At 46.9% G+C, this 19,475-nt stretch overlaps 1 protein-coding gene across 1 annotated transcript; it reads right to left on the bottom strand.

Annotated features, from left to right (window-relative positions):
• Positions 1-1,571: 1,571 nt before the first annotated feature.
• KCNE3 (potassium voltage-gated channel subfamily E regulatory subunit 3) lies at positions 1,572-16,780 on the bottom strand. Its single transcript, XM_033145954.1, has 3 exons — positions 16,733-16,780; positions 14,466-14,560; positions 1,572-2,458 (listed from the first exon to the last, which is right to left on the bottom strand). Exon 3 carries the CDS (start codon positions 2,428-2,430, stop codon positions 2,146-2,148), a length of 285 nt encoding a protein of 94 aa, XP_033001845.1. The 5' UTR covers positions 2,431-2,458; positions 14,466-14,560; positions 16,733-16,780; the 3' UTR covers positions 1,572-2,145.
• Positions 16,781-19,475: the final 2,695 nt, after the last annotated feature.

Consider the following 19,475-nt stretch of genomic DNA (forward strand, 5'->3'; position numbering starts at 1 on the left):
TGCAGCTTCTAAAAGAAAGGGAGCCTTTTCTACAGTTTCCAGACAGATAATCTAATCAGCCAGTCACAAGTCGCTGGGGAAACAAACAACCTCCCTCTGCAGCACATTCAACAATGGAGGCCTGGGCAAGGGGGCGGGGCTGAAAGGGAGCCGGGGACTCTTATCTCTCTCCTGGTCTCTTGCTGATCAGCTGCTGAGCGGGGTCCTTTCAAAAACCCCTTTTCTCTTTGTAAAATAAAAGGCATGATCCTCTTTTGGCCCCTGGGCAATTCAGCTCCAGGAACCACCATTCGCTCCATAAGACGCACAGATATTTCCCCTTAATTTTCAGGAGGGAAAAGGTGCGTCTTATGGAGCAAAAATACGGTAGTTTTAAGTCTCTATCCTAACTTTCTGCCAAGCTTAGCAGGGTTGTTGTAGTTGTTTAGGGAAGCTTTTAATGTTTAATAGATTATTGCATTTTAATATTCTGTTGGGAGCAGCCCAGAGTGGCTGGGGAAACCCAGCCAGATGGGCGGGGTATAAATAATAAATTATTGTTGTTGTTTGTTGTTGTTGTTTTTTGGGAAAACGGGACGAACCAGAGGCTGCCGTCCACGTTTAAATCTCGGCACGATATAGGAAAGAAAAACAAATCCGTTAAGCATGCGTGCAGTTTAAGAGCGAATTCCGCAAGATCACTGAGTAAACACATTTCACCGTGTGGCAGAGGGTGGGCAGGAGAAAAGGATGACGTCCTCGGGTTGGGAAGAACGAATCCTTTATCCTATTGCGGGATTATATTGCCCCATAAAAATGATCTGTTTCTAGCGCTGCAGGAAGTGTTGGAAGAAGTGATGAAACCACCAAGGGAGGGGGGAATTTGGGGGCGGGCAGTCCAGGAGGAAAGACAGATTTACCTGCTTCAGGGCCAATGGCCAATATCCTGTTGGCACAGAAGTTCTGTCTTATCAAATCCGCTTTCAAGGGAAACAAAAGCAGAATTCACGGGGCTTGCCTTGACTGCCACTGGGGTGAATTTGCCTTGGCTGGTTCCCAGAACAGGTAAATCAGGTACCCTAAGCTAATTTGGGTTGCAGATGGTGCTGTGGGTCAAACCCCAGAACCTAGGGCTTGTTGATCAGAAGGTCGAAGGTTCGAATCCCCGCGACGGGGTGAGCTCCCGTTGCTCGGTCCCTGCTCCTGCCCGCCTAGCAGTTCGAAAGCACGTCAAAGTGCAAGTAGATAAATAGGTACTGCTCCGGCGGGAAGGTAAACGGCGTTTCCGTGCGCTGCTCTGGTTCGCCAGAAGCGGCTTAGTCATGCTGGCCACATGACTCGGAAGCTGTACGCCGGCTCCCTCGGCCAGTAAAGCAAGATGAGCGCCGCAAACCCAGAGTCGGACACGACTGAACCTAATGGTCAGGGGTCCCTTTACCTTTAAGCTAATTCACCAGCTGCTTCATAAAAAATACTGAACTTGATAAACATGTAGGACCAAAGCACATGTGATATGAGATGAATCAGGTATCCTAGACCCTGTCCAATCCTCTTTGGAGACCTCCACTGGATTATCAACCTTTATTTATATATATATATACCCTCTTGATAATCTGCGATTTGAAGGCACCCCCACCAGTCTAAATTTCTATGAAAACAGTGTTTCCTCTCCCTGCATCTTAGATTTCCACCCATCAGCACACAGGTGTGCCTCAGTTCCAGAAGCGGGGATATAACTGGAACCAGGAAAAGCAGGATTCATCAACATGGCGCCTGGACTACAACTCCCATCAGCTGCAGCCAGCAGGGCCATGCTGGTAGGATGACCTCTACTGGTTAGAAAAAGTACTGCCCCATTGAGATATCACCTGTACTGTATCTCCACCGCTGACTTTAGGGAGACTTACTCCCAGGTAAGTGAGAATAGGTTTGGAGCTGATGGCTTTGGATCTCGGCGAAATTTAAAACGCAGAACCTTTTTGTAACCAGTAGGGGTTGTTTGCAGCCTATTGTGGCCCTGGATGATGGGAGTTGTAGTCCAACACACCTGGAGGGCACCAGGTTGGCAAATAAAAGGCGTGTCGTCTTCTTCTTGCAAAGGATGCACCAAGGATCTCTGCCCTGCGGCATCTCAAGTCCTTCCTCCCTCGGTACTCCACCTCCTCTTCATATCATGGACACCCGATTCTTGATGTAAACATGATAGGGGTCGCTCTGCTTGTCCACCTCCTTGCGGGATCTGGTGTAGCCGAGGATCAGGCTCCCGACCGTCGCGGCAAAGATCATCATCACGAAGAGGATGTAGATGCAGGCGTAGTTGTCCTTCTTCTCCTCCTCGATGGGCTTCGCATCTTGGGGGCAAGCGTGGGAGAGTGTCTGGTTCAGGGCCTGCATCATCGAGTCCAGCTTCTGGAGCCAGGACTCCGTCAGGTTTCCCAATGCGGAGGCCATCGTCCGATCCCAGGGGGTGCCGTCGCTGCTGCGGGGGGGGGGGTTTGCAAAAAATAGAAACAGGAACCGTTTCAGAACAAGCAGACCTCCGAAAGCACATGGGGTGGCCTCATTTGCACTCAGAGCCAGCCCAAGATATTCAACTGCCCCAGGAAGTACAAGAAATAGAGCGTAGGCACCTTCAGGCACACAGACGTTGTTAATAATAATAATAATAATAATAATAATAATAATAATAATAATACAGTGGAACCTTGGTTCTTGAACTTAATCCATTCCGGAAGTCCGTTCGAATCCTGAAACATTCGAAAACCAAGACACGGCTTCCGATTGGCACAGGAACCCCGGAAACAATAGCTGACAGCTGCATCGGACATCCGGCTTCTGAAAAACGTTCAAACACTGGAACACTTACTTCCGGGTTTTCAGCGTTCGGGAGCCGATTTGTTTATTATTATTAAAGATTTTCTTGATTTACAAAAGTGTTTGCAATGTCTCTCTCGCATTTTTTTCCATGTAACATTTTTACAAATCAGTTTTGGTTGTTGAGACTTTAGGAAGAGAAGGGGGAAAGAGCTGGGGGGGATGGGGGAGATGGGTGAGGTGGGGTGACGATGTTACTATTTTCCTTAATACAGGTGAAACTCAAAAAATTAGAATACTGTATCGTGGAAAAATCCATTTATGCAAGCAATTGTTTTCATTAGCTACTGGAGTTTAATATATGAGATAGACTCATGATATGCAAAGCGAGATATGTCGAGCCTTTGTTTGTTATAATTGTGATGATTATGGCGCACAGCTGATGAAAACCCCAAAGTTGAAATTGTTAATTTGGGGTTCTCATCAGCTGTACGCCATAATCATCCCAATTCTAACAAATATCTCGCTTTGCATGTCATGAGTCTATCTCATATATTAGTTTCACCTTTTAAGTTGAATTACTGAAAGAAATGAACCTCTCTACGATATTCTAATTTTTTGAGTTTCACCTGTATATGTAGGGTTTGGTGTCAGAGTTGTTTGTGTAGGTTCTCTGTTGTTCGCTTGTGCATGGTGAGAGAGGTCGGGGTTGGCGTAGGGTGTGATTGTTGATTTGTGGTTGGCTGTGGTGATCTTTCATTTGTGTTCATTTGTGGTTGGCTATGGTGATCCATTCTCAAAGAAATCATGTTCAAATATATAAAAGGATGTCATATAGAGGAGGGTGAAAGGTTGTTTTCTGCTGCTCCAGAGAAGCGGACAAGGGCAATGGATTCAAACTACAAGAAAGAAGATTCCACCTAAACATTAGAAAGAACTTCCTGACAGTAAGAGCTGTGCGACAGTGGAATTTGCTGCCAAGGAGTGTGGTGGAGTCTCCTTCTTTGGAGGTCTTTAAGCAGAGGCTTGACAGCCATCTGTCAGGAATGCTTTGATGGTGTTTCCTGCTTGGCAGGGGGTTGGACTGGATGGCCCTTGGGGTCTCTTCCAACTCTAGGATTCTATGATTCTATGATTCTAAGCTTAATCCGTTGCGGAAGTTCGTTCCAAAACCAAAGCGTTCCAAAACCAAGGCGTGCTTCCCCATAGAAAGTAATGCAAAATGGATTAATCCATTCCATACTTTTAAAAACAACCCCTAAAACAGCAGTTTAACATGAATTTTACTATCTAACGAGACCATTGATCCATAAAATGAAAGCAATAATCAATGTACTGTACTATAAGATAAATAAGACTGTATTGTAGATGATAAAAATATTTTTTTTTTATTTTTCCTTACTTGCACGGATGATAGTCATTGTTTGGATGGGGGGCTTTTATCCATTTTTCACAGTCACACAATCAATCAATCAATCAATCAGTAGCTGAACTGGGTTCCACACAGTCACAAAAACAAATGAACTGAAAAAGCTTCACAAACAAAAACACAAAATAAATAGCAAAAACGAAAGCGCCAAACTTAATGCATTCCAGAAGTCCGTTTGACTTCTGAAATGTTCGAAAAACAAGGCGCAGCTTCTGATTGGTGCAGGAGCCCTGGAAACAATAGCCGACAGCCGCATCGTATGTTTGGCTTCCGAAAAACGTTCTAAAACCGGAACACTCATTTCCGGGTTTTTCGGCGTTTGAGAACCAAGGTACCACTGTAATAACAGTACAAAGTTTCTAGTCCTTATTGTGCAGTGGATGAAATCTCGAAACCCAATAATTGTTCGTTAAAAAAATTATCTCTGCAAAGCAGCTTTGGTACTATCCTAAATGTGTAGGGTCGCCTACAGAGCTGGAAAAATAGGTCCCTGCTCCCAAGGGCATTACAGTAAAAAAAAAAAAAAAAGATAGGTGGAGAGAAAAGGAAGGAGGAGAGAGAAAGTTAGCAAAGGACGAGTGTGTGTGTGTGTGCAAAAATAGTTACGTGTTCTTAGGCTTTATTTTAGATGGGGATTCAGACAAGAGAAGAGGATAGGGAGCTATCTGAAGACTGTTTAGCTGCGGCGGTTGGAAACTGTAGTTCAGATTGTCTAGACGGTGCCGGTTTGGCGAAAGGCTATGCTAGGAATTAAGTGCTGGCTGGGGGCTTCTGGGAGTTGTAGTCCAAAACATACAGGTTGAGGAAGGATTTAAGGCGATGAGAAAAGAGGTTGCAGTACACATTTCCCTGGGAGTAAATCCCATTGAGCTCTGCAGGGCAAATGAGGATTGCACTGTGAGTGAGTGCATGGAAACTGTGCCAAGTGGCATGAATCAGGTCCTGTTGCCTGGCTGGCAAAGGATTTGCACCTTCCTGCCAAACACGTTAACTGGCACCATCCTGGTAATTACCTTTATTTGCAACGGCCCGTGGGAGATCAGCTGAAGGTCAGTTGTTGGCATAAAAACAAAAGGGTTTGTAGACGCCACCCGTCATTTATTATGTGGGCAGAACAGGGCTTCTGTTGTTGCAAAGCAGAATTGGGTCTGTACAGATGTTGCATCAGATCAGGGAAGATGGAGGCATTTTCAATCAAGAAACCCAGGACTTCAAGGGAGGGGGTAAAAAGGAGAGCGAGGGGCTGAGGAGCTAGGAGTCCTTCCCAGACACGACTCTCAAGAGCCTTTTCAGGTTCAAGGTGCTACTATTAGTATACAAAGCCCTTAGGGATGCGGGTGGCGCTGTGGTCTAAACCACTGAGCCTCTTGGGCTTGCCGATCAGAAGGTCGGCGGTTCGAATCCCCACGACAGAGTGAGCTCCCGTTGCTCTGTCCCAGTTCCTGCCAACCTAGCAGTTTGAAAGCATGCCAGTGCAAGTAGATAAATAGGTACCGCTCCGGCAGGAAGGCAAACGGTGTTTCCGTGCGCTCTGGTTTCCATCACGGTGTTCCGTTGCAGCAGAAGCGGTTTAGTCCTGCTGGCCACATGACCCAGAAAGCTGTCTGCGGACAAACGCTGGCTCCCTCGGCCTGAAAGCGAGATGAGCGCCGCAACCCCATAGTCGCCTTTGACTGGACGTAACCATCTAGGGGTCCTTTACCTTTACCTTACAAAGCCCTTAACAGCTTGGGACCCATTTGCTTGCGAGATCGCCTTACCCAGGTTAAAAACAAGCTCAGCTGGTAGAATGCGAGAGTCGTGATCTTGGAGTCGTGGGTTCAAGCCCCCCTTTGAGCAAGAAAAACAAACAAACCCTGCATTGCAGGGGGTTGGACTAGAAGGATGAACCACATAGCCCCTTCCAACTCTAACAGTTCTATGATTCTATGTCTGGAGGGCACCAGCTTGGGGAAGGCTGTGGCTCAGGGGATTCTTACTCGGGTATGAAAAGTCTGATGACCTCCCAGGCTGCTAATGTGTTTTGAACTGCGGTAGTTCTGTAGAGCCATATCTTGGGTGTGATCAAATCAAGATAAGGAGATGATGGTTACGGTCTGTTTACTAACACACTGGCTTCTGAAGTGAATGAGTAACTCTCCGGCACTGTGTAATAATTTGTCTGCATTCACCTGCAAAATTCCACCGGTTTCCTATCCCTGGTCTGCTTTTTAAACCAGGAAACGGTGTAGCTCTGCGGCATGAATCCATTGCCCCGTGTCCGCTTCTCTGGAGCAGCAGAAAACAACCTTTCTCCCTCCTCTACATGACATCCTTTTATATATTTGAACATGGCTATCATATCCCCCCTTAACCTTCTCTTCTCCAGGCTAAACATACCCAGCTCCCTAAGCCGTTCCTCATAAGGCATCGTTTCCAGGCCTTTGACCATTTTGGTTGCCCTCCTCTGGACACCTTCCAGCTTGTCAGTATCTTTCTTGAATTGTGGTGCCCAGAACTGGACACAGTATTCCAGGTGAGGTCTGAGCTTGAGAACCAAGGTCCCACTGTATCATTATTTATAAAGGAACAGGGCCACACATCTGCAGAATGGCAACGTTCCTGCTAAGTAAGTATAAAGCAGCTGTGTGGTGGAACTAATTCCATCGCAGCTCTGCTTGCTCAAAGATTTTCGAGGGCTTTGCAAACATGAATGAAATATGCTTCATTGCCCTTCTGGAAAAGCAAACAAACAATACCCACATGTGTGGGAATGGTAAACTCAATCGAGAAAAAGCGGTTTGCTTTGAGGCTGTGCCATCGCTCTAGCATTATTATTTTCCTGCCCTGGGAGTTTCCCTTTTTTAAGGACCTTGCGAAGTTGGAAAACATTCAGACGGGGAAACCCAAATGATCAAGGGTGTGTGTGCAACTCTCCAATGAAGAAAGTTCACAACGTTTGCAGGGCTGCCACAAACCCGGATTATCCCGGACATTACTGGGATTAGGTAAAGGTAAAGGGACCCCTGACCATTAGGTCCAGTCGCGGATGACTCTGGGGTTGCTGCGCTCATCTCGCTTTACTGGCCGAGGGAGCCAGCGTACAGCTTCCGGGTCACGTGACCAGCATGACTAAGCCTCTTCTGGCGAACCAGAGCAGCGCACGGAAACGCCGTTTACCTTCCCGCCGGAGCGGTACCTATTTATCTACTTGCACTTTGACGTGCTTTCGAACTGCTAGGTTGGCAGGAGCAGGGACTGAGGAATGGGAGCTCACCCCGTCGCGGGGATTCAAACCGCCGACCTTCTGATCGACAAGCCCTGGGCTCTGTGGTTTAACCCACAGCGCCACCCGCATCCCCTATTACTGGGATTACAAAGGTGGAATTAAAGTCCGAGCAAAATTTCCGAAAGGCGTCGCTTTGTCCTGGATCTTAGGCGAGTCAATCGAAAAACAACTCTACAGTTTTCGGGGTGTCCCAGTTTTTACTTTTTGAAATATGCCAACCCTAAACCGTTTGGGCCTTTTTAGTTTAGAGAAAAAGCGAAATAGAAGTTTATGAATGCATGGAATGGAGAACGTGGGATGTGACTGTTTTTCTTCACTCTGCCCATAGTTAAGCAGAAGGCAGTGACTGTTGGAGATTCATCCCCTGTGTCTGCAGTCCTGGGATTGTTGTCTATCTCATGACGGTGTATGTTTTCATTCCAGAGAGTGGGAAGTGATGGAGACAGGATGTTTGTGTTACTGTGTTCCGTGAAGTGGGACTATTGTCCTTTGTTCTTTCTCTCTGCTGTCTGATGCTAGAGAGAGAGGGAGCCATGTTGCAGTGCTCCGTGTCTGTTTATATGTAAATAAAGTAGATTAGGCAAAATGCTGAGTTGCTGAGGTCTGTTTACGCATGCTGCAAAGACGCTGCAGATCCCTAAGTGTGCTGATGCTTCTTAGTATCAGTCGCTGTGATGTTCGGGCAGAAGAAAGCTTTTGAAACTCCCGAACAAACGACCAGGAGGGAGAGAACATGCCAGCCGGGCATGTGTGTCTGCCAAGGTCCTACACGAGAGTAGGACGCTCCTGCCAACAGTGACGGCCACCAAATTATATGATGTCTCCTCTGACTTGCCTTTTCTCTAAACTAAGAAGGCCCAAACATTGCAACCTTTCCTTATAGGGGAGCGGCTCCATCACCTTGATCATTTGCTTTGTCCTTTTCTCAACCTTCTGCAACTCTACAATATCCTTTCTGAGATGAGGCGACCAGAACGGTACACGGCAATCCAAATGCGGTCGCACTACAGATGTGTACAATGGTATGATGATGTTGGCGGTACTATGATTCTACATGATTCTATGATTCTGTAATATGATTCTATGATTAGCTGAGATTCCTGCGTTGCAGGGGGTTGGACTAGATGACCCTTGGGGGTCCGTTCCAACTCTACAATTCTATGACTCGAACTTCCACTGATTACAGCTGACGTATTTGACTTCCTGGTCTTGCTTGGGTGCTGCAGTTCCAAGCACCCTCCCCACGCCCCCTTTTCTGTTTTGTGAAAGCCGCTATTGTTCAGAGAAGGGGAAACACTGATAATACCGGGTCCCTGGCCGAGAGCTCAGTGGTCAACCAAAAAACCGGGCCGTCCACAATTCCATTGTGCCTGCCCGGCTGAGCTTGCCAAGAGCTCCCTTTCTGCAAAAATGAGGAATGCAAATAAGAAATCACTTCCTTGCTGGCTTGTGGGCGCAGGAGAGAAACACGATCCAAGATCCAGCCTCCCAGGCACAATCAGACAGCAGTACCAAGTACTGAGAGTCAGTGTGGTGTAGTGGTTAGAGCACTGGACTAAGACCTGGGAGACCAGGGTTCGAATTCCCCACTCAGCTCACTGGGTGAGCTTGGACCAGGCACTCGCTCTCAGCCTAACCTACCTCACAGGGTTCTTGATGGGATTAAATGGAGAGGAGGAGAACCGTTTACGCCAGGCATAGGCAAACCCGGCCCTCCAGATGTTTTGGGACTACAACTCCCATCATCCCTGACCATTGGCCCTGTAAGCTAGGGGTGATGGGGGTTGTAGTCCCGAAACATCTGGAAGGCCGAGTTTGCCTATGCCTGGTTTACGCTACCTTGAGCTCTTTAGATGAAAAGGTGGAATAGATATGCAATAAATGAATAACAACAGTAAGTCCAAGGGGGGTATCTGCAAAGACAGGTGGAGGGCCAGAGGAGGACGAGATTTCCAGGGCTGACTGGCTAGCCTGAAAACTTTGCAGCCATGGGGTGGGGTGGGGGTGGGGGGAGAGATATACAACAGTGTGTGAATCTGGGTTTGGGGGGGGGGGGACAAATTCAATTTTGGTTGTATTTTAATGAGAAACCACCCTATTTGTGCTTCTTGAGTGAGTACGTGAACCAAAACACAGCGATGCCCTTCAAAATCAGAACATCTCTGTATTTTGCACTATAGTTCTTACACCTTTCTGCCTAGGATGGATAGCTCAGTTGGTAGAGCTCTGGGCTCTTAACCTCATGGCTGTGGGTTCCAGTCCCACATTGGGTGAAAGATTCCTGCATTGCAAGGGCTGGACTAGATGACTCTCGTGGTCCCTTCCAGCTCTGATTCTAAGATTCAACCGGCCGAGGCATGCAAATGCCTAGTATTGGGGGGGGGGGATGTCCATGGAAAGACATATTCTAATCCTAAAAGTAACATATAATGAAATTGCCACTTTCCCAGAAAACATGCACCGCTGTGCTTTGCAATGGCACAGAGGGTGGTTGGGTACAATGTCTGGTCCGTGCTCTAAAACTCCTCCCAAACACACTCAAACATCCCGGCAAACAGGGCCAGATTTAAGTTAGATAAGGCCCTAAGCTACTGAAGGTAATGGGGCCCTTTATATGTCCAGCTGTCCTTTGTTGACAACAAAGGGTCGCTGTTTTTTGTGTTGAATATATGTTATACAGTATGGTAATTTATGGACCTAATAGGTGTCTAAAGCCATTTGCCCATGTTGCCATACAACCAGTCCATGCAGAATGTAGGCACCCTCTATATAGAAAGGAGCAAACCAGTGATATTTTAGAGAGCAGGCTAGCAGGTGGGGCCCATGACTTACATCATAGGAGCCTACACAACACAAAACACTGTTGTTGTATGTAGGTTTTATTTTATTTGTGTTTTTTTAATCTTATATTTTGGAAATGTAAACCCAGGGGTTTTTTTCCTTTAATTTTTTGGGGGCCCCCCCAAGAGAATGGGGCCCTAAACTAGAGCTTGTTTAGCTTATACGTAAATCCGGCGCTGTGTGCAAAGGATCCCTCCTAGGTTGCGATGTTGAGACGTCTCCGGCGAGGCCCATTCAGGTTTGAGGAGCGAGAGGGATCGGCGAGGCCTCCCTCATTCCACACCCTTCGGTATTTACACTGGGGAATTAGCTGCATATTTCCAGGACTGTTTGGGCTGTGTGCTTTTACAGATTTGCGCAAACAAAGTTCTCCAGTTTCATGACACCTGCAGCGGGTGTGTGTTGCACTCAGAAGCCCAGCATTGCAACTGAAAGCATCATCAGGCACTGTATGTTTTGGCAGGGCAAAACAGCTCTGTCCCACCCCCCACCCCCCAAAAAAGGCAGAAAGGCGGCAGATCCTAGAATGGGGCTCACATCTAGACTGAGTGTGGGAAACCTTAAACCCTCCAGATATCGCTGAACTTTAGCTCCCATTGTCTTGCACCTTGGCCATTCTTCAATAATATTTTTTATTAAATGTTCTGCTTTACAATTTCAAATAAACATCGTACAAACTTTAAAATACCCAATGACTTCCCTTCTTCTCTTTCTGCGGTTCATTTTATATATCTTTACATCCCTGAGTATTCTACTATGACCATTCAAATCAATTTTCCACTATTACCTCCATCAAGAACTATTTACTCTTAACGCTGCCAGCGTTTTCAGCTGTACACAGCTATTTTCCATATACTCAACAAACGTTTTCCAATCTTCTTTAAACGTATGTTCTTTTTTTTAAGATTTTATTGGTTTTCCACACAAACAGAAAAACAATACAACAACACAAATATAACAATAAAAACAAACATACACAGAAATACACCTAAATTGGAATACCAACGTATGTTCTTCCTGCTCTCTTATTCTATATGTTAAATCTGCAAATTGTGCATATTCCGTCAACTTGAGTTGCCAATCCTCTTGAGTTGGGACCTCGCTCACTTTCCATTTTGAGGCTAACAAAACACGGGTTGCAGTTGTGGTTTACATAAATAATCTTTTCTGACACCTGGGAATTTCAGTCTGGGTTATCCCCAGCAGAAAGGACTTTACTTTTTGGGGGGGAATTTTAAACATTTTCCCCAGTTCATTATAAATCATTTCCCAATACTCTTTTACCTTTTTAGCATGTCCACCACATGTGGAAGAATGTTCCCTCCACATCTTTACACTTCCAGCATCTTGGCCATTCTTGCTGGGACTGAACTTGAGTCCAACCGCCTTTGGAGAGCCACAGGAGAGGAGATTGTTCTTTTCACTTTTAATGGTTCCAGTTACAGGTGGGTAGCCGTGTTGGTCTGCCATAGTCAAAACAAAATCGAAAATTCTTTCTAGTAGCACCTTAGAGACCAACTGAGTTAGTTAACTAACTCAGTTGGTCTCTAAGGTGCTACTAGAAAGAACTTTTAATGGTGTTGTTGTTCAGTTGTGTCCGACTCTTCGTGACCCCATGGACCAGAGCACACCAGGCACCCCTATCCTCCACTGCCTCCCGCAGTTTGGCCAAACTCATGCCAGTCGCTTCGAGAACACTGTCCAACCATCTCATTCTCTGTCGTCCGCTTCTCCTTGTGCCCTCCATCTTTCCCAACATCTAGGGTCTTTTCTAGGGAGTCTTCTCTTCTCACGAGGTAGCCAAAGTACTGGAGCCTCAACTTCAGGATCTGCCCTTCCAGTGAGCACTCAGGGCTGATTTCTTTAAGGATGAATAAGTTTGATCTTTTGCAGTCCGTGGGACTCTCAAGAGTCTCCTCCAGCACCATAATTCAAAAGCATCAATTCTTCAGCGATCAGTCTTCTTTATGGTCCAGCTCTCACTTCCATACATTACTACTGGGAAAACCATAGCTTTAACTATGCGGACCTTTGTCGGCAAGGTGATGGCTTTGCTTTTTAAGATGCTGTCTAGGTTTGTCATTGCTTTCCTCCCTAGAAGCAGGCGTCTTCTAATTTCGTGAGTGCTGTCACCATCCGCAGTGATCATGGAACCCAAGAAAGTGAAATCTCTCACTGCTTCCCTTTCTTCCCCTTCTATTTGCCAGGAGGTGATGGGAACCACCTTTTCATATCTTATTTTATTTCAAGATTCAGAGTTACACTATCACTCAACAGCTATAATCATATTTCACAACCCCGGCAACTTCCCGCTCATTTTAAAAATTCCATCATCTCCAGCTTCACCCTTTTAAACAAATTTCTTACCGTGTTCTGCATTGCTGACTCCAGCTGCGGAGACAGAGTATGGTCGGCGTGGCTATTAGCAAGTCTGTCTAAGGTGCTACTGGAAGGAATCATTTTATTTTTTATTTTGTTTTGACTATGGCAGACCAACATGGCTACCTACCTGTAACTGGTACATTGGGCATGTGGAACATTTGGCCCTCTAGATGTGGCTGAACTACAACTCCCATCAGCCCCAGAAAGCATGGTCAGGGACAATGGGAGTTTAGTTACTGGTAAGTAACAGGAGTCCTGCCAACCTAGCAGTTTGAAAGCATGCAGTGCAAGTAGATAAATAGGTACCACTCTGGCGGGAAGGTAAATGGCGTTTCCGTGCACTGGTCTGGTTCACCAGAAGCGGCTTTGTCATGCTGGCCACGTGACTCGGAAGCTGGATGCCGGCTCCCTTGGCCAATAAAGTGAGATGAGTGCCACAACCCCAGAGTCGGACACAACTGGACCTAATGGTCAGGGGTCCCTTTACCTTTACGTAACAGGAGGAGGGCCAAACATCAGGAAGATCTTTCTGACAGTAGCAGCTGTTTGACGGTGGCACGGTCTCCCTCAGGAGGTGTTGGACTCTCATTCCTTGGAAGTTTTTAAGCAGAGCTTGGATGGCCACCTGTCTTGGATGATTTAGCTGTGATTCCTGCATTGCAGGGGGTAGGACTAGATGACCCCTGGGGGTCTCTTCCGCCTCTACAATTCTATGATTCTATGACCTGAGCACAAGAGCAATCTCCTCTCAAAGAATGCCCTCCAAGGAAGAATGGCGGATGATAATCACGGAATACGCAGAGATGGCAAAACTGATGGTGCAGATAAGAGACACAAGTTTAGAATCTTTCGAGGAGGACTGGAAACTTTCTCCGGTCTTTTAAATAAAGTAACTTCTCATGTATGGGACGCAGGTGGCGCTGTGGGTTAAACCACAGAGCCTAGGGCTTGCCAATCAGAAGGTCGGCAGTTCATATCCACGCTCCCGTTGCTCGGTCCCAGCTCCTGCCCACCTAGCAGTTTGAAAGCACGTCAAAGTGCAAGTAGATAAATAGGTACCGCTCCAGCGGGAAGGTAAACAGTGTTTCCGTGTGCTGCTCTGGTTCGCCAGAAGCAGCTTAGTCATGCTGGCCACATGACCTGGAAGCTGTACACCGGCTCCCTCAGCCAATAAAGCGAGATGAGCACCGCAACCCCAGAGTCGTCCGCGACTGGACCTAATGGTCAGGGGTCCCTTTACCTTTAACTTCTCATATGCAAATTCCACAGTGGGGTTGGCATGGCTAGCAGACGGAACCAGAACCCTAGTAAATATATAAGGAACTGTTTGCCCGCTGAACAGTTCTGTGTTAACACAAAAGCTTGCACACGATCCACAATTCTTCGGCTGCCTGGGGAAAGTGTGGCAGGGTCCAGCGATTGGTGGACTTGGGCGCCATTGTGCTTTTGACAAAGGCGCAAGATCCCCGAGATACCGAATGTGTGTTGTGGCATCGAAAACACAGCTTAATTTGAGCCGAGAGGGAGTTGGAGCCCTGAAATAGAGGTAGGGACCCTGCCGACCAGGTTTCAAAGGGAGCCTTCGAAGGCTTCCTTCCCGGCCCTGTGGACTCTTCCCCCACGCCAAATAATAATAATAATAATAATTTATTATTTATACCCCGCCCATCTGGCCGGGTCTCCCCAGCCACTCTGGGCGGCCAAATCTCTCCCTAGTCCTGTCTCATGACCTCCTCACATGATTTCACTTACCTGGAAAGCGTTCTTGAACCGTGACTGTGCCTTTTGCTTGCCGGGATTGAAGATACAGAGATTTGTGTCGGTAGAAACCTCTGCTTTTCGCGTAGCTGGAATGCAAGGTTAAAAGTCAAGTCCATTGCTCCGCCCCCTTTTGCATTTGGCCACGCCCACTGCATGCGGGGGGGGGGCCCAGAAACTTGCCCATGGGGGAATGTGGCCCTCAGACGGAAAGAAAAAGATTCCTATCCCTGGGCGTACAGGAACCCTTTCCCCCCAATGCCAGTGTGGAACACAAAACGTAATAATAATTTGCTTTCTGAGCATGCGCAGAGTGCTTTTAACCCAGGAATCACGATCGGCCTGCGCATACCTGGATTTGAGATGGGAATTCCCAGCAGGAGTTTCTTCTGCTACCAACCAACCAGCCTTTTTGTATTAGACATTTCACCAAGGGCCTTTCATACAATGATAATTCTCACTTCTATATGGTTTCAGGGGTGCCATTTGATCACAAAAGTCACCAAATGCAGTGGGGAAGGAAAACAGCAGCTGGAACTCTAATCCACAAGGCCCTAAGCCAGAGGTCAGCAAAAATTTTCAGCAAGGGGCCAGTCCACTGTCCCTCAGACCTTGTAGGGGGCTGGACTATTTTTTTTGGAGGGGGGGAATGAACGAATTCCTATGCCCCACAAATAACCCAGAGATGCATTTTAAATAAAAGCACACCTTCTACTCATGTAAAAACACCAGGGAGGCCCCACAAAACACCCAGAGATGCATTTTTAATAAAAGGGCACATTCTACTCATGTAAAAACATGCTGATTCCCGGACCGTCCGTGGGCCGGATTTAGAAAGCGATTGGGCCGGATCCGGCCCCTGGGCTTTAGTTTGCCTACCCATGCCCTAAGCTACTGAAGGTAATGGGGCCCTTTATATGTCCAGCTGTCCTTTGTCAACAACAAATTGTCGCTGTTTTTTGTGTTGAATATATGGCATACGGTAATTTATGGACCTAATAGGTATCTAAAGCCATTTGCACATAACAAAAAGGAGCCTACACAACACAAAACACTGTTGCTGTATGTAGGTTTTATTTTATTTGTTTTTTTATCTTATATTTTGGAAATGTGCATCCAGGTTTCCTTCCCCCCTTTTAATTTTCTGGGGGCCCCCAAGAGAGTGGGGTCATAAGCTATAGCTTGTTTGGCTTATGTGTAAATCTGGCACTGGATACACACACCCAGCCTTCACCGGAGGGTTTGCAGGATCCACAGCCAACGCAAGGATTCCAAAGGCTATTCATCAGGAAATAAGGATTTGTTTTAAGTTTTTCATGTGTGCTAAAACTCAGTCTAAGTTTTTTTAAAATAATTTATTACTGTTTAACCACATCAGTTAACAAACATGGATGCATATGTCACTGTTTCCGTTAAATAAATTGTTTAATTATTAAGGAAACAATTGTTTCCCTCCTTCCGATAAAGTACAGTGGAAAAGTTGTCCAAATATAAACAGTTAACTTATTAAACCTCACCCTAATTTCATAATTATCGGTCTATGTATTTCTAATCGTATAACCAAACCAGTAACTGTAAAAACTACTCTGCAAAATTAGTATTCGGAAAAAGGAAACCTTCATCTGGTTGTAAATATTAAGATGAAACCAGCAAGAATGAGTCTGTTAAAAAAATATGATCTAAATCTAAAGCTTACTGACTAGTGATTTAACCCAAAGGGTCAGAGAGTCAGATGGAGAATTTGGAGTATGAGCTGGATCAAGCCTCCGTCCCCACCAGGCTGCCCCAAAGGAGGGTGGCATCAATTCATAGAATTGTAGATACAGAAGGGAACCCCAAGGGTCATCTAGCTCAACCCACTACAACGCAGGAACCACAGCTCAAGAATCACTTGACACGTGTCCAGGAGGCAGCTGCTTCATCGATTTGGGGCTGCTGGGGCTTTCTAAGAAGATGAGGTTGGGCTCTGACGGGCGAGGAGTCAACACGTGTCTGCACGTGCTCCGGGCGGGTAGGGGGCATCCTCTCCTTCGTGAGGAGGAGTTGCCTCGGCCGGATCGGGACCCAAATCCGTGATCCGTGTGTCCCCAGAGAAGTCTGCAAGAAAGCGATTTCACACGAGGCAGTGGGTCGCGTGTCCCAGCCAGCGCTTCGCCACAGGTTTGGGGAGAGCCAAACGGTTCGGGCGCTGAATCTATCCGGGGCTGATGATCCTCCCCGCGCCCGGCCTCAGTTTCCCCTGCGCGCTGCACCGGACTCACCTCCACCTGCTGCTGCTCCAGCGGCGCCGGCTCGCTCGCCTGCGGGATTCTGCGGCGAAGCGTCTCCCGGCAGCTGCGAGAGGCGAAGCCAGCCCTCGCCGGCCCTCCCCTTGGGCAGGGGCTGTCCCTCCCTCCCTTTCTCCCTGCCAGCCAGCCCAAGCCGAGGCCGCCACCTGATCCTGGAGGCGGCGGGGGTGTGTGTGACACCCTTTCCTTGGCAGAAGTCCAACAGGTGTGGCTTCACCTGTTGAACTTCTGCCTGCCGCGCGCTGCAGCCTAGAGCGCAGGAGAGATCTGCCGCTTGCGCGTGTTTTCAGGACCCCATAGAGCCCGCGGCACATTAAAGGCAAAAGCAAAAACTTTTACTCACACTGGGCTTACCTCCAGGTAAGTGTGAGTAAAAGTTTTTGCCTTTGTCTTGAATATATATGGGTTTATATATATATAATATATGGGTTTATGGTTCAAACCATTATATATATAATGGTTTGAATCGTAAAATGGTGATTTTCTTGAGTCAAAATCAGGGTACCACTAAACATATATATCAGCTAAACAAGCTATAGCTTGGGGCCCCACTCTCTTGGGGGCCCCCCAAAAAAATTAAAGGAAAAAACAAAACTGGATGTACATTTCCAAAATATAAGATAAAAAACAAATAAAATAAAACCTACATACAGCAACAGTGGCAAATGGCTTGAGATACCTATTAGGTCCATAAATTACCGTATATCATATATTCAACACAAAAAACAGCGACAATTTGTTGTTGACAAAGGACAGCTGGACATATAAAGGGCCCCATTACCTTCAGCAGCTTAGGGTCTCATCAAACCTAAATTTGGTACTGAAGCCCAGTGCTTTTTTCCCATTAAAAATGTTTAGGGGTTCTCTCATTTTGACTCAAGAAAATCACCATTTTATAGTTCAAATCGGGGGAAATGAATACAATAAATGGACAAAAGTACAAAGATTCACAAAATGTTTAGGGGTATGCGTCCCCCCCAGGGAAAAAGCACTGAGTAAGCCTCATTGAACCAAGCAGGCTTAAGAAGAATTCTTTTGGGAATTATAGGGATAGAAGTTAGAACTACCTAAATTGTATAGAAATTTTGTTTATGTATGCTTCTACAGCAGCAAGAATGCTACTTGCCCCCCAAAATGGAAAGAAGCAGAAGTCCCAGTAAAGGAAGAATGGATACAAAAACTTATGGAATATATAGAAATGGCAAGGCTTACTGGAAGGCTTATGGACACGGGTGGTGCTGTGGGTTAAACCACAGAGCCTAGGGCTTGCTGATCAGGAGGCTGGCGGTTCGAATCTGTTTATTGGGTACACATTATCAGTGTGATTGGCTGATCGCCAAAGAATTGATGCTTTTGAATTCTGGTGCTGGAGGAGACTCTTGAGAGTCCCATGGACTGCAAAAAGATCAAACCTATCCATTCTTAAAGAAATCAGCCCTGAGTGCTCACTGGAAGGGCAGATCCTGAAGTTGAGGCTCCAGTACTTTGGCCACCTCATGAGAAGAGAAGACTCCCTGGAAAAGACCCTGATGTTGGGAAAGATGGAGGGCACAAGGAGAAGGGGACGACAGAGGACGAGATGGTTGGACAGTGTTCTCAAAGCTACTAACATGAGTTTGTCCAAACTGTGAGAGGCAGTGAAGGATAGGCGTGCCTGGCGTGCTCTGGTCCATGGGGTCACGAAGAGTCGGACACGACTGAACGACTGAACAACAACACGATCAGACGCCACAGCAATTCCTCTAAGCTGCTCTTTATTTGAAGGCCTGACTCGAACTGAACAAACAGCCCAGCCGTCCTGCTTTATATAGGCAGCCAGCTGGCAATATGGTAACATTGCAACATAACGGCAACACCCAGGTTTCCCGCCTAAACTAACTGACGCGGACCTGAGTGGAAACTATATACCCTACCCCCCTGTTGGAAACTTCAATACATAACAGAATCCCCTCGACAAGGGGAGCTCCCGTTGCTCGGTCCCTGCTCCTGCCAACCTAGCAGTTCGAAAGCACGCCCAAAAGTGCAAGTAGGTAAATAGGTACCGCTCCGGCGGGAAGGTAAACGGCGTTTCCGTGCGCTGCTCTGGTTCGTGAGAAGTGGCTTTGTCATGCTGGCCACACGACCCGGAAGCTATGTGGTGTAGTGTGAAGCTGTGTGGTGTAGTGTGGTGTAGTGGTTAAGAGCGGTAGACTTGTAATCTGGGGAACCGGGTTCGCTTCCCCTCTCCTCCACATGCGGCTGCTGGGTGACCTTGGGCTAGTCACGCTTCTCTGAAGTCTCTCAGCCCCACTCACCTCACAGAGGGTTTGTTGTGGGGGAGGAAGGGAAAGGAGAATGTTAGCCGCTTTGAGACTCCTTCGGGTAGTGATAAAGCGGGATATCAAATCCAAACTCTTCTTCTTCTTCTTCTTCTTCTGTACGCCGGCTCCCTCGGCCAGTAAAGCGAGATGAGCACCGCAACCCCAGAGTCGGACACGACTGGACCTAATGGACCGGGGTCCCTTTACCTTTACCTTTACTGGAAGGATAAGAAATCAAGACTTTTAATAAAAGAATGGAAACGGTTTATTGGATATTTATTGCTGAAGAACACTTTTCCCACAGTGGGGCGGCCAGCACCCTCGCTTTCAGATTACAGCAATTGCTTGGAGACTTTTTATTTTTTACACCGACAGGCCTCTGCAGTTGTTTCCAAGTATTCCCAAGTAGCCCATCA

This window comes from Lacerta agilis, chromosome 4 (assembly GCF_009819535.1).
Source record: "Lacerta agilis isolate rLacAgi1 chromosome 4, rLacAgi1.pri, whole genome shotgun sequence".
Classification (NCBI taxonomy): Eukaryota; Metazoa; Chordata; class Lepidosauria; order Squamata; family Lacertidae; genus Lacerta; species Lacerta agilis.

Bases quoted from the DNA above. Each gene is read 5' to 3' on its own strand.
- KCNE3 (XM_033145954.1), bottom strand. From the start codon at position 2,430: ATGGCCTCCGCATTGGGAAACCTGACGGAGTCCTGGCTCCAGAAGCTG.